General features: G+C 35.6%; 2 protein-coding genes across 14 annotated transcripts; one reads left to right on the plus strand and one right to left on the minus strand.

Annotated features, from left to right (window-relative positions):
- Positions 1-1,475, plus strand: LOC102619020 (peroxidase 6). Its single transcript, XM_006483713.4, has one exon. The coding sequence runs from the start codon at positions 167-169 to the stop codon at positions 1,259-1,261; it is 1,095 nt and encodes a 364-aa protein (XP_006483776.2). The 5' UTR covers positions 1-166; the 3' UTR covers positions 1,262-1,475.
- Positions 1,476-1,596: 121 nt separating this feature from the next.
- Positions 1,597-14,047, minus strand: LOC102625440 (chaperone protein dnaJ 16). Of its 13 annotated transcripts, none has more exons than XM_052439612.1 (12): positions 6,442-6,850; positions 4,564-4,687; positions 4,354-4,436; positions 4,144-4,255; positions 3,966-4,070; positions 3,220-3,270; positions 2,994-3,083; positions 2,786-2,894; positions 2,536-2,684; positions 2,406-2,459; positions 2,088-2,312; positions 1,597-1,990 (listed from the first exon to the last, which is right to left on the minus strand). In XM_052439612.1, exons 1-11 carry the CDS (start codon positions 6,576-6,578, stop codon positions 2,094-2,096), a joined length of 1,233 nt encoding a protein of 410 aa, XP_052295572.1. In that variant the 5' UTR covers positions 6,579-6,850; the 3' UTR covers positions 1,597-1,990; positions 2,088-2,093. The 13 variants fall into 13 exon arrangements, with proteins under 13 accessions (XP_052295572.1, XP_052295566.1, XP_052295571.1 ...); XM_052439606.1 differs by having other exon boundaries at positions 1,597-1,968; positions 2,075-2,312; XM_052439611.1 differs by having other exon boundaries at positions 2,075-2,312.
- Positions 14,048-15,415: the final 1,368 nt, after the last annotated feature.

Raw genomic sequence — 15,415 nt, forward strand, 5'->3', positions numbered from 1 at the left:
CACCCCACAAGGATATTATTGACCAAATTAAAATAGGCACATCAAGCCCCTTAATCAGTCACCGCTAGCTAAACCATGTATGTATGAGCGAACCAACTAGGAAGTAATCCTTTAAACTCTCTCTTCCACAAAATCTACAATATATAAGAAATTAAAGAAAAAGAAAATGAACGTTAATTTCCCCATCACATTTGTTTTTTGCTCTCTTCAATTATCATACCAAACGATGGCTCAATTCTCTTCCATTTCCATCGTTCTGATCTCGTGTTCCTTCTTGACAATTATTCAACGTACACAATCCCAACTTGCTCTTAACTACTACAACAGCACATGCCCTCAGTTCCCACTAATAATGCAACAAGTCATTACGGACAAGCAACTCTCTGCCCCCGCGACAGCCGCCGGCGTCCTCCGCCTCTTCCTCCATGACTGCTTAGTCGACGGCTGTGATGCATCCGTCCTCATCACCTCCAACGCCTTCCATAAGTCCGAGCGAGATGCCGACGTCAACCTCCCCCTCCCGGGGGATGCGTTTGACCTAGTAACACGTGCAAAAACAGCCCTTGAGCTACAATGTCCCGGCGTTGTCTCATGTTCTGATATCATTTCTGTGGCAACGCGTAACCTTCTTGTTATGGTGGGTGGCCCCCATTATAAAGTCCTTTTGGGACGTAAAGATAGCATTGTTTCTGATGCTTCTCACGTTCAAGGCAATATCCCTACCACTAATCTTTCGTTATCTCAAATTATTGATGTCTTCGGCTCTAAAGGGCTTTCAGTGCAAGAAATGGTTGCTCTTGTTGGTGGACACACTATAGGATTCGCCCATTGCAAAGAGTTTGCTGACAGAATATTCAACTTCAGCAAGACTTCACAATCTGACCCTGCCATGAATCCTCAATACGCCGATCGTTTGCGGAAACTTTGTGAGAATTACACTAAGCAGCCTGAGATGTCGGCATTTATTGACGTGTTCACGCCGGGAAAATTTGATAACATGTATTACAAGAATCTGAAACATGGGTTGGGATTGTTGCAAACTGATCAAGATATAGCCGTGGACGGTAGGACTAAGCCGTTTGTGGATTTGTATGCGGCCAATGAGACAGCATTCTTTCAAGCGTTTGCTAACGCAATGGAGAAGCTCGGTGTTTATAATCTTAAGCAAGGAAATGATGGAGAGGTGAGGCATAGATGCCACGAGTTTACAAATTTGAATGCTCATCAAGTGGCAAAAGATCGTTATTTAGGGGATCTGTAAAAGGACAAAATTGAATGGTGAATGATAGGGTAGCTGGGGATTTTATTTAGTATTAGTGTCGAGTGCTGCGTCGCAAGTTGACGTCCATGTCCTTAGAAAATGAACATTATGGTGAACTACCCTCAAAAAGAGGGAAAAAAAAAAAGTTATGGTGTACTATGTTTCAGGTTTTCTCCAGGTAAAAGTGACTTCCCCACCCCCACCGCTCGTAAATGTTACTTAAGACAGACGAGCCTAGATACACAAAGCAAATAGTGATGCGAACACCAAAAATGGAAAACAAATGATAAGGCATCACGGTGATCTCTCAGCAAACTAACATGAACATACGGTGGTCAAAACGTGGAATGCCCCTGAAGCGGACTAATTTTTCAATTTTCTTTTTTCTTTTAAAATCAAACAGTCCTTGCAAAGAGGTAACAGGAAGAATCTTCAATAATCATTTATGCATTTACATGAACGCTCCTAAAAATTGAGGGGAAAAAGTTAACAAGAGAATGACCTGGGCAACACAAAACGAAGGAATTTTACAATAACAATGAGCTGTTCTCATCCTTTACATGCCCAAGAAACTGCACCATCAGCACAACTTTTGCCGTCACTTTGTCATCGACTAGTGTATGCTGAAGTAGGAATCGTTTAGTCTCTTTCTTTGCTCATACAGATGCCAAATCATCGAAACATAGGATGATTGCGCAAGTTTTCATCTAAGGGTGGTAGAGTCCGACACTATTTTAAATTAGCACAGTACAAGTGAAAGCCTACTTCAATTACTATTAAATTTAAAATAGAAACAAGTTTAGGAAAGCTTACATGACAATCATACCCAGTTTTAGCATTTGTTTCGCTTGTCAGCTTTTAGGTGGATATTGAACCACTTCTTCTTCTTCGGTCTATCCCTCATTGTAGGTTTCTTATCTCTCACTTGGCCTTCTTCTTTAGTCTCCTTGGGGGAGCCTCGACTTCTATTCTTACTCGCACTCCGCTTCATTGGCGGGGCAGTTGTGTACGAGGCATGAATTTCATTTCTCTGCTTTAGAAGCTCATCAATCTACAAAGCAAATTGCATTTAAGCAACTACAAATGTATGAATCTAATTCTCAAAAGATGTTCAGGCACAAGGTTTCCGCAAAGTTAATCTTACTGCTTGCATTTCTTGTGCATATCTACTGGTCATCTCTGTAAATTGTGCCAGGACCTGTCAATATTTCCAAGTGAATAACTAAAATAAAGATTTAATATTGGATATGCACTGGATGTGTCAAAGTTTCCACCTCTCTGTATTCACTCTCAAACTTTGATAGTTCCGCTCTTTTAGACAGAATTTCAGCTTCTACAGCTCTAAGATTCTCTTTTTCTTCTGTAAAAGGGGCAGCACAAAGGGCTTCTATCATGTAGCTTGCACTTTTAAAAAAATTGTCACCTAAAAGATATGTGACAGAATAAAAAGGCAGTTGGTAAGGTTTCACCAAATGCATTATTTGGAAAAGAAATCTAACTGAACAGAAAAGCTAAGGAACTGACCATAAACAGCAAACACATGGGTGCCAGCCTTCAATTCAGTTATTTCACAGGGCTGAAACCCATCCAGTTTTTTAAAGAAGGCAGCATCTGGATCTTTTGCAGCCGCCATCTAGAGCCACAATAATTCCCAAACCGAGAGAAATAGTAAGCAAACATAAACGTGGAGATGAAAATAAATTAAGATTTATTTACAACACAATCAACTCACCGAGGTGGCTGTTTGATCCAACCGGTAAACTGGGAAACCAAGAAAATACATGCCAGCAGACGTAACCTTTCCAGTTTTTGTGCAATCCTCCTACACCAGAAAGAAATCATCATAAACAATGTGAGCGCAATCTTACAGAGAGGGAAAAAATATATAAAAGGAGTGTGTATATTATCTATACTTCACAAAAGGAGATTAAAAAAAGGAAAAGAAACCTGCTCAATACCTGAAGTGCAAGGCTCAGTCCACCAGTCCCTTCCCGATCAAAGTACAATAACTGCACAAAGCCAATGAGTTAGAACACCTGCTTTAGGAGAAAAGATGAAATAAAATATAAATTTTACAATATAGCACATAAGAAATCAGACAATAAACAAGTAGGACTGAAATTTCACCAATTCCTGATTCCATATGAAAGATTTTTATACTCAAGAGGATATGGATACAACAGTCCTTTGTGGTCAACCAAAGAAAGAAGCATGCTAGCATATGTGCAATTAGCTCTTCACAGAAATGATCAGCCTTTGACTAATAATGCATTAAGTAATTCAGAAAATAGACAATTAGTATTAATAAAGTGATAACAACAATATTCCAAAAGTTTATGAGCGCCAAAATACCACTTGCTTTTTTAATTTTTTTTTAAAAAATAAGGTCTATATGAGTTGTGAAAAGAAGTTACCCAGGCTGCACATACTTTCTCTTGCTACTCAATCGAAAGATGGTTCTACTAAAGTTTAACTATAACTAAAAGTTACACGTGGTGTATCCAAAGTTCCTTATCCCTGTTATTATTTGATTTTACAAACGCTACAAATATAAAATAAACAAAGCACACTAGTTTGAATTTAGTTTAAAGAACAATTATTATTAGCTTGTCAAGCCTTGCGTTCAAAAAGAACTGAAAAGCAGTGTAGAAGATGAAAACGAGTGTATAGTTCCCAGAGGAATAGAGACAGAATTCTTATAAACCTTGAATTTGCTTTTGTCAGATGATTGCACTCGGCACACGAATCCAGCCCGTGCTTCCTCTTCTGTTATTGTAACAGAATAGAAATGAGCACATTGCTTTTCAACCTGTTCAGATGCAAAACAATTCAATCAGTACACAACTTAACAGCAGTAGCAGCTAAGAAATAAGAATGCCTACCTTCCTGGTTATATGTTGATCAAGCAGTAGTGGACGAACAGTTACCATGCCATTAAGTGCCTCCTCCAAGACAGTAGCCGATACAGTGGTCTTGATTGGCACACCAAGTTTACTATTTTGAAAAAGCCATTCCACTCAAATCATTGGAATGATTTCACAAGTTGCAGAAAAGTTCTAAAGAATAGAAGAAAATATTCACAAAGAATATACCTAAAAAGTGCAGCAAACATGGTGTTCACAGCTCCCAAACTAGAAAGATCTAGCTCCAATTCTTGACTTTCTGATTCAACAGCCTATGGAAAATTATCATCACATCCACAACTGATTTCATGCTAACCCACGCATCCAAATGTATGATTGAAATAGTTGATGAAATCATTAAAAAAAAAATCACAAATTAGCCCCTTGTGTTCATCTCACCTCAAAACCAGCGGTGTCATACTGTCGTCTTTTGTCAGGATCTGACAAGATATTATAGGAAAATGTAACCTCCTTAAAAATATCAGCTGCTACAGGGTCATTTGCATTCTTATCAGGATGGTACCTATAACAGTTATATGTTAGCATTTACAATAATATATATCATCAAATAAATGGAAGAAACAAAAAAATACTATGTGGAAGAAAATAAAACAGTAAATAATAAATGCATCTTGTCATGTCATTTACAATCAATACACCACGCCTTACAATGAAATTGGAACTAAAAAGCCAGAAAAGCATCAAAGGAAATATCAAGAAGGGCTAATGATTGCTGTCTTGACCGAACAATTCAAAATGACTGGAGCTTAAATGTCGAACAAATATGACATCTCTATGGATGGTATGAGGAGTGTGTCCAACATGCCTTTTTACGGACAGGTACCTATCAAGGCTAGCCCCCCAGACTAGCACCCCCCCAAAAGAAAATGCATATGCTAAAAAGTTACTACAGTATGTGATTAACTAATAGAGACTATACACATTATTTTTTTTATCATTTCTTTATAGTTTTTATGCAGTATGTGATTAACTAATAGAGACTATACACATTATTTTTACAAAGTTACAGCTTCTTGGAAAAACAAAGATCACTGAGCACTACTTTTAAGGTAAAATGTGATATATTTCTGTGTAGTATGTCACTTTCTAATGGGCTCTGTTTGAAAGTACCACATTTTTTTTTTTCCAATTGATAAGAAAGTTTTAAAGCACCATTCTCTGCAACTTATTTTTGTAAAGGCTGCCTTTGTCTTACCAGGTTCTTAGTTCATAATCCAGTATCTTTTGTCATCAATAAAAAATGTAGTCAAGACTTCTGATTTTCCAAGCTTTTCTCAATGTGGTTTCAATGTCCATGATCCATAATAATGCAGTCACAACATTTGATCTGGCAGAGCTCCTCTGAACAAGAACCAGTATACTAATATGATCATATTGAAATCAATTTTCACACTAGCATTCTCCAATTAATTTTTTAAGTACAACTTTTCTTGACAGTTCCAGCATTAAAAACCACCTTGTGCATAAAGAACTAGCCATTTCCAGCTCAAATATCATGACTTCCATGGTGGTGCTCATTGAAGAGAAAATTTAAGATAATCATCCTAGAACTGAGGCACCTCGACCACACTACACGAGACTAAAGTATAAAACGACCACATTAACAGAACACATTGCTCCTTTTCAAAGTTAAAATGCAATGCAAAGCTGGTTTGAATGACAAAATCAGTAAATCAAAGTTGCACCTTCAGATTTTTACTCTATCTCGATTATTATACAGGTTAGAGATGTCGTCATTAAAACTACAAAAGACCAGCAACACTAATAGCAAGTATCCTTGAGCTATCTATATATCTCACTCGATGAAGTGCCATTGTTTCTCATAACTAGTTTCCTTAATCTTCTCCATTCAGATAGCAAATTAGCGGGATCTGCATTCTGCCATGAGACAAGGGACCGAGGTAATGACTATGTTAAGCCCATAACTTTGACCTAAGCAATCACCAACAGACTGTAAACTTCCCAACCACCAACATAGGCGACAAAGTTCCGCCTCAACTTCGAGCTACACTATGTCACTTCAAAATCTAGCTCATTTTAATTCTTCTTCTTACTCTGATATATTCATATTATTTAGTATTTACCATCGCAATGTCTACATTAACACGAGCAAATTCAAATCATATATTAACAATAACAATAAAACAATTTATTTTGAATAAAATACTTAAACAAAGAACTTCACGGTAGCAAATGAATTACACGATGAAAACGCCACAAAGAAGAAAAAAACCTTTAAAAAAAAAAAAGACATACTTGAGAGCCATTTTCCTGTAGGCGCTCTTGATTTCTTGATCCGTACAGTTCCTGGAGACGCCGAGAACCTCGTAGGGGTCCCGCCGGAGCTGCTTTCCCGCATCGGTTCTCTCGGACTTGGATCGTTGAGCCGGCATTTTCAATAAAAGAACGTGAAAAAACTCCACTCAAAGGCCCTAGAAACCACTACCGAGACAGAAAATTTTTTTTAGACGAAAACGAAAAACAAACAATTGCTCCTCCCAAATTCTCTCGCATTTTTTTTTCTTAATCTTTTCTCGGAAAAATAACAGACTGGTGAGAAAAGAATAAGGAAACCCTAGACTAGACTTGATGGAACATCCAAGCTGTTGCTGAAGAGGACAAAAGCGACTGGAGAACGAGAAAATGGAGGGGATTTTACAAATTAGCTGTGATTTCGTTATTTCTTACTGTTAAATTTTTAAAAAAATTACTGTATTCGGTAAAATACGCAGCGTGTGTAATGCGCACGGGTATCAGATGTCGGCACGTGAGTGTGCGCGTGCGAGGGTTTTGGGCCGCATGAAGTCACGATGGATAATACGCACCGTTTGAAAGAGGTGGGTGGCTTTAATTTAAATGACGGGAGAGTGTGGGAGATTTGATTGCCGTAATCAAAGCTGAAAAAGTAATTCATTTATATCGCAGTTAATGGGGCAGACTTTGAGTAGAAACTTTACAATTAAACGTTGATTAGATGATCACTAATTTCCATCCCTTTTTTTTTTTTTTTTTTTTAAAGTACAGCAAATGATTTTCTTCCTTTTAAAGCAATTATGATCATTTTCTTATCCAGATTATTACGTATGCGGCGTTGTTAATTCCAAACATGGCGAAGGTTCTTTATAAATACTAAATAGCTGTTGTAGGTTAGACAGTGATTTCGATTGCCAATTTTTAATATCATGGTACTAAATGGACTAAAAATAATTTAAAAGCTAATGAAATAAATGCTGTCAAAACACTGCAATGAAATTTCATTTATAATTAATAATAATAATAATAATTAATTAATTACTTACAGAGCGATCCCTCCCGAACTGATATTAAATGAGCCCACGAGAAAAAGACGATTCCCACGAAAGCGAAACATTAACACAACAAGAATTCCCATAACAAATTAAAATTGAAATTTTATTAAATACTATCAACCAACTGTAGTCTGTAGGTAACAAAGCAAAATTTTGATAGTGTATGCCCGCCGATGCGATCGAATTCAGGCGTTGTGTTGTGACGTTTGTGTGAACTTTTAACTCACTGTTGTTGGCATGTGACATAATATTTGCGGCACTTTCCTAATCATCTGGAGAAGAAGAAGTCCAATGGCAAAATGATTTGTCACAATTGGCTGGCAATGGCAATGGCCAAAAAGCTCCACTTTTAAGTTATAAATAGCTGCCCTTTCTTCTTCTTTTTTTAAGAGATTATTATTCAGAATATTTACAAATTTATAATTACTGAGACTAATTTACATCAAATTTTATACAACACCGCTCATATTTTAATCTTCTGTGCGGGCTCTAACCATTAAACCAGGCCCTAGTGGTTATAGCTGCCCTTTCTTTAGTATCGCATGTTCCTGAATCCTTTGCGTGCCATAATAGTTGTTTTGTGATTAACCCCCCTCATTTTTTTTTTCTTTTGTCGTTTTGATGATTCATTGCAACTGCTTTGGAATTTGGTTGGACGAATGTGATTTTTACCTTCTACGGACTACAATAATGTTATCCTGCTTATAATTATCCAAAAGAGACCAATGTCATGTCAAGATTTTTTTTTCTGAGCCATCATTGACTAGTTTTCAAATAATTAATTCCTAGTTCCTATCTTTAGGGCTGTTCACTGAACCCACTAGAACTATTAAAATACAATGCGATCGTTGTCTTTCTGCCTTTTTCTTCTGTTATGAGGAAAGTGAATCCGCCTCGCTAATTTATCCACACGCATTATTATTGTTATTATAATGTTACATCTCAGGCGAAGTCATGTACATTTTGGTAAGAAGATTCTTAGAGAGCCAGCGGGCATGATTATCTTTCAAACTAAGTCCGAGGTCCCCATCTGACAGAGATATATATTTCGGAAATGATATGTTTCCAGCCGCACCACACGCAGAATCATGCGCCGAGAATTGAAATGCGGTTCAAGTGAAGCTCACTACTGTCGAGCGTTTCTTATTTAAGAATTAAGAAGACGCAATTATGTAATGGTTAGCCATTATTGACAAAATCCTGTGAACAACAATGAAAGCGTGGAATGTAATGGAGTTGTAAGGGAGACGTCTGTAATTATTTGATTCAATTATTGATTCCGAGGAGAAGTGACAATAATTTCACCATCAATATTGCCGGGGGGAGGCTGACTTTTTACCTAACAAAAAGTGTGAACTCAAATTCTTTAATTTGTCTCTTACCGAAGACAAAGATTTAACACCTTTATTATCATTATTTGTGTGTATATACATAATAAAGGCTTAAGCCTCGTGTTTTGAGCTAAAACTAAAATTATGGTGTAATGCTAAATGTACCCCTCGTTTGGATTTTGAGAACTTCAATGCAATTATGCAATGAAAGATCATTTCATTTTCATATGAGAAAAGGGGGTACTCAGATGTATGTCAAGTGTTTTCAGAATCAATCTGAGTGGGTGTTGCTGTTGATCCAACCAGCCCAGAACTTTAATGCAATCACATGACAGCAAGCCCAGTTAGAATATTGCTGTTGATCCAACCAGCCGAGTCAATACCTCAGAAGAGTCTCAAAATACCTTCTTATTTAATGTGACAATTCCATTTTCAATGATATAATGTTTATCAATTGAATGGTAGCGTAATATAATTAATTCCCCTAAAAATTGTCAAAAATTATTAATCACTGAATGAATGACAAATAATTTACCAGAACATTTGGTATATAATTTAAAACATTTTGATTCCTCATTCTACGAAAGTTTTTAAGTAGAGATGAAGTTTGTTAATTTATATCAACAAGTCTCTAACCTAGTACCTCTAATTTGCCAAATACACTTTGGGCTAGTTTGATAATATTGTTCTTTAAAATAATTATTGTTAGTTGTATTGTATAAATAATCAAATATGAAGAAAATTAATTAAATATTTGGTAAAATTTATTTTTAAAAGTATCGTAAGTTTTAAAAGCAGCCATATTTGTTTGGTAAATCTTACTGTTAAATTGCTGTAAAAATATAAATAATTGAATTTGATATAACATTGAATAAAATATATATATATAATAATAATAATAATAATAATAATAATCTCTATAAAGTCAATGATTTTATTTTCTAACTACTAAGGATAATTTTAAATTTTTATAATATATTTGAGAATATATATAGAATCATATTAAGTATAAAAGTGATTTTCAAAATCAAATTCTATATGATGAGGTGATTCTGTCCAAAGTCGTTTTTAAAAAAAGTTTATCAAACACAAAAATTAGCTTTTATCTTTATAAAATCACTTTTAAATCTCTTAAAAACAATTCCAATTGAACCCTTTGTAATATTGAACTCTGACGCATGCACTATAAGATCATTGAAACTTTGCTCTCTCTCTCTCTCTCTCTCTCTCTCTCTCTCTCTCTCTATATATATATATATAATAGTTTTTTTCCACCCAAATCTAGATTTACGAAGGTTACTTTTTATATGTCTATATTCCCTGATAAATAAATTATTTATTTACAACACAATCAACTCACCGAGGTGGCTGTTTGATCCAACCGGTAAACTGGGAAACCAAGAAAATACATGCCAGCAGACGTAACCTTTCCAGTTTTTGTGCAATCCTCCTACACCAGAAAGAAATCATCATAAACAATGTGAGCGCAATCTTACAGAGAGGGAAAAAATATATAAAAGGAGTGTGTATATTATCTATACTTCACAAAAGGAGATTAAAAAAAGGAAAAGAAACCTGCTCAATACCTGAAGTGCAAGGCTCAGTCCACCAGTCCCTTCCCGATCAAAGTACAATAACTGCACAAAGCCAATGAGTTAGAACACCTGCTTTAGGAGAAAAGATGAAATAAAATATAAATTTTACAATATAGCACATAAGAAATCAGACAATAAACAAGTAGGACTGAAATTTCACCAATTCCTGATTCCATATGAAAGATTTTTATACTCAAGAGGATATGGATACAACAGTCCTTTGTGGTCAACCAAAGAAAGAAGCATGCTAGCATATGTGCAATTAGCTCTTCACAGAAATGATCAGCCTTTGACTAATAATGCATTAAGTAATTCAGAAAATAGACAATTAGTATTAATAAAGTGATAACAACAATATTCCAAAAGTTTATGAGCGCCAAAATACCACTTGCTTTTTTAATTTTTTTTTAAAAAATAAGGTCTATATGAGTTGTGAAAAGAAGTTACCCAGGCTGCACATACTTTCTCTTGCTACTCAATCGAAAGATGGTTCTACTAAAGTTTAACTATAACTAAAAGTTACACGTGGTGTATCCAAAGTTCCTTATCCCTGTTATTATTTGATTTTACAAACGCTACAAATATAAAATAAACAAAGCACACTAGTTTGAATTTAGTTTAAAGAACAATTATTATTAGCTTGTCAAGCCTTGCGTTCAAAAAGAACTGAAAAGCAGTGTAGAAGATGAAAACGAGTGTATAGTTCCCAGAGGAATAGAGACAGAATTCTTATAAACCTTGAATTTGCTTTTGTCAGATGATTGCACTCGGCACACGAATCCAGCCCGTGCTTCCTCTTCTGTTATTGTAACAGAATAGAAATGAGCACATTGCTTTTCAACCTGTTCAGATGCAAAACAATTCAATCAGTACACAACTTAACAGCAGTAGCAGCTAAGAAATAAGAATGCCTACCTTCCTGGTTATATGTTGATCAAGCAGTAGTGGACGAACAGTTACCATGCCATTAAGTGCCTCCTCCAAGACAGTAGCCGATACAGTGGTCTTGATTGGCACACCAAGTTTACTATTTTGAAAAAGCCATTCCACTCAAATCATTGGAATGATTTCACAAGTTGCAGAAAAGTTCTAAAGAATAGAAGAAAATATTCACAAAGAATATACCTAAAAAGTGCAGCAAACATGGTGTTCACAGCTCCCAAACTAGAAAGATCTAGCTCCAATTCTTGACTTTCTGATTCAACAGCCTATGGAAAATTATCATCACATCCACAACTGATTTCATGCTAACCCACGCATCCAAATGTATGATTGAAATAGTTGATGAAATCATTAAAAAAAAAATCACAAATTAGCCCCTTGTGTTCATCTCACCTCAAAACCAGCGGTGTCATACTGTCGTCTTTTGTCAGGATCTGACAAGATATTATAGGAAAATGTAACCTCCTTAAAAATATCAGCTGCTACAGGGTCATTTGCATTCTTATCAGGATGGTACCTATAACAGTTATATGTTAGCATTTACAATAATATATATCATCAAATAAATGGAAGAAACAAAAAAATACTATGTGGAAGAAAATAAAACAGTAAATAATAAATGCATCTTGTCATGTCATTTACAATCAATACACCACGCCTTACAATGAAATTGGAACTAAAAAGCCAGAAAAGCATCAAAGGAAATATCAAGAAGGGCTAATGATTGCTGTCTTGACCGAACAATTCAAAATGACTGGAGCTTAAATGTCGAACAAATATGACATCTCTATGGATGGTATGAGGAGTGTGTCCAACATGCCTTTTTACGGACAGGTACCTATCAAGGCTAGCCCCCCAGACTAGCACCCCCCCAAAAGAAAATGCATATGCTAAAAAGTTACTACAGTATGTGATTAACTAATAGAGACTATACACATTATTTTTTTTATCATTTCTTTATAGTTTTTATGCAGTATGTGATTAACTAATAGAGACTATACACATTATTTTTACAAAGTTACAGCTTCTTGGAAAAACAAAGATCACTGAGCACTACTTTTAAGGTAAAATGTGATATATTTCTGTGTAGTATGTCACTTTCTAATGGGCTCTGTTTGAAAGTACCACATTTTTTTTTTTCCAATTGATAAGAAAGTTTTAAAGCACCATTCTCTGCAACTTATTTTTGTAAAGGCTGCCTTTGTCTTACCAGGTTCTTAGTTCATAATCCAGTATCTTTTGTCATCAATAAAAAATGTAGTCAAGACTTCTGATTTTCCAAGCTTTTCTCAATGTGGTTTCAATGTCCATGATCCATAATAATGCAGTCACAACATTTGATCTGGCAGAGCTCCTCTGAACAAGAACCAGTATACTAATATGATCATATTGAAATCAATTTTCACACTAGCATTCTCCAATTAATTTTTTAAGTACAACTTTTCTTGACAGTTCCAGCATTAAAAACCACCTTGTGCATAAAGAACTAGCCATTTCCAGCTCAAATATCATGACTTCCATGGTGGTGCTCATTGAAGAGAAAATTTAAGATAATCATCCTAGAACTGAGGCACCTCGACCACACTACACGAGACTAAAGTATAAAACGACCACATTAACAGAACACATTGCTCCTTTTCAAAGTTAAAATGCAATGCAAAGCTGGTTTGAATGACAAAATCAGTAAATCAAAGTTGCACCTTCAGATTTTTACTCTATCTCGATTATTATACAGGTTAGAGATGTCGTCATTAAAACTACAAAAGACCAGCAACACTAATAGCAAGTATCCTTGAGCTATCTATATATCTCACTCGATGAAGTGCCATTGTTTCTCATAACTAGTTTCCTTAATCTTCTCCATTCAGATAGCAAATTAGCGGGATCTGCATTCTGCCATGAGACAAGGGACCGAGGTAATGACTATGTTAAGCCCATAACTTTGACCTAAGCAATCACCAACAGACTGTAAACTTCCCAACCACCAACATAGGCGACAAAGTTCCGCCTCAACTTCGAGCTACACTATGTCACTTCAAAATCTAGCTCATTTTAATTCTTCTTCTTACTCTGATATATTCATATTATTTAGTATTTACCATCGCAATGTCTACATTAACACGAGCAAATTCAAATCATATATTAACAATAACAATAAAACAATTTATTTTGAATAAAATACTTAAACAAAGAACTTCACGGTAGCAAATGAATTACACGATGAAAACGCCACAAAGAAGAAAAAAACCTTTAAAAAAAAAAAAGACATACTTGAGAGCCATTTTCCTGTAGGCGCTCTTGATTTCTTGATCCGTACAGTTCCTGGAGACGCCGAGAACCTCGTAGGGGTCCCGCCGGAGCTGCTTTCCCGCATCGGTTCTCTCGGACTTGGATCGTTGAGCCGGCATTTTCAATAAAAGAACGTGAAAAAACTCCACTCAAAGGCCCTAGAAACCACTACCGAGACAGAAAATTTTTTTTAGACGAAAACGAAAAACAAACAATTGCTCCTCCCAAATTCTCTCGCATTTTTTTTTCTTAATCTTTTCTCGGAAAAATAACAGACTGGTGAGAAAAGAATAAGGAAACCCTAGACTAGACTTGATGGAACATCCAAGCTGTTGCTGAAGAGGACAAAAGCGACTGGAGAACGAGAAAATGGAGGGGATTTTACAAATTAGCTGTGATTTCGTTATTTCTTACTGTTAAATTTTTAAAAAAATTACTGTATTCGGTAAAATACGCAGCGTGTGTAATGCGCACGGGTATCAGATGTCGGCACGTGAGTGTGCGCGTGCGAGGGTTTTGGGCCGCATGAAGTCACGATGGATAATACGCACCGTTTGAAAGAGGTGGGTGGCTTTAATTTAAATGACGGGAGAGTGTGGGAGATTTGATTGCCGTAATCAAAGCTGAAAAAGTAATTCATTTATATCGCAGTTAATGGGGCAGACTTTGAGTAGAAACTTTACAATTAAACGTTGATTAGATGATCACTAATTTCCATCCCTTTTTTTTTTTTTTTTTTTTAAAGTACAGCAAATGATTTTCTTCCTTTTAAAGCAATTATGATCATTTTCTTATCCAGATTATTACGTATGCGGCGTTGTTAATTCCAAACATGGCGAAGGTTCTTTATAAATACTAAATAGCTGTTGTAGGTTAGACAGTGATTTCGATTGCCAATTTTTAATATCATGGTACTAAATGGACTAAAAATAATTTAAAAGCTAATGAAATAAATGCTGTCAAAACACTGCAATGAAATTTCATTTATAATTAATAATAATAATAATAATTAATTAATTACTTACAGAGCGATCCCTCCCGAACTGATATTAAATGAGCCCACGAGAAAAAGACGATTCCCACGAAAGCGAAACATTAACACAACAAGAATTCCCATAACAAATTAAAATTGAAATTTTATTAAATACTATCAACCAACTGTAGTCTGTAGGTAACAAAGCAAAATTTTGATAGTGTATGCCCGCCGATGCGATCGAATTCAGGCGTTGTGTTGTGACGTTTGTGTGAACTTTTAACTCACTGTTGTTGGCATGTGACATAATATTTGCGGCACTTTCCTAATCATCTGGAGAAGAAGAAGTCCAATGGCAAAATGATTTGTCACAATTGGCTGGCAATGGCAATGGCCAAAAAGCTCCACTTTTAAGTTATAAATAGCTGCCCTTTCTTCTTCTTTTTTTAAGAGATTATTATTCAGAATATTTACAAATTTATAATTACTGAGACTAATTTACATCAAATTTTATACAACACCGCTCATATTTTAATCTTCTGTGCGGGCTCTAACCATTAAACCAGGCCCTAGTGGTTATAGCTGCCCTTTCTTTAGTATCGCATGTTCCTGAATCCTTTGCGTGCCATAATAGTTGTTTTGTGATTAACCCCCCTCATTTTTTTTTTCTTTTGTCGTTTTGATGATTCATTGCAACTGCTTTGGAATTTGGTTGGACGAATGTGATTTTTACCTTCTACGGACTACAATAATGTTATCCTGCTTATAATTATCCAAAAGAGACCAATGTCA

The sequence above is a fragment of the Citrus sinensis genome, chromosome 4, assembly GCF_022201045.2.
Source record: "Citrus sinensis cultivar Valencia sweet orange chromosome 4, DVS_A1.0, whole genome shotgun sequence".
Classification (NCBI taxonomy): domain Eukaryota; kingdom Viridiplantae; phylum Streptophyta; class Magnoliopsida; order Sapindales; family Rutaceae; genus Citrus; species Citrus sinensis.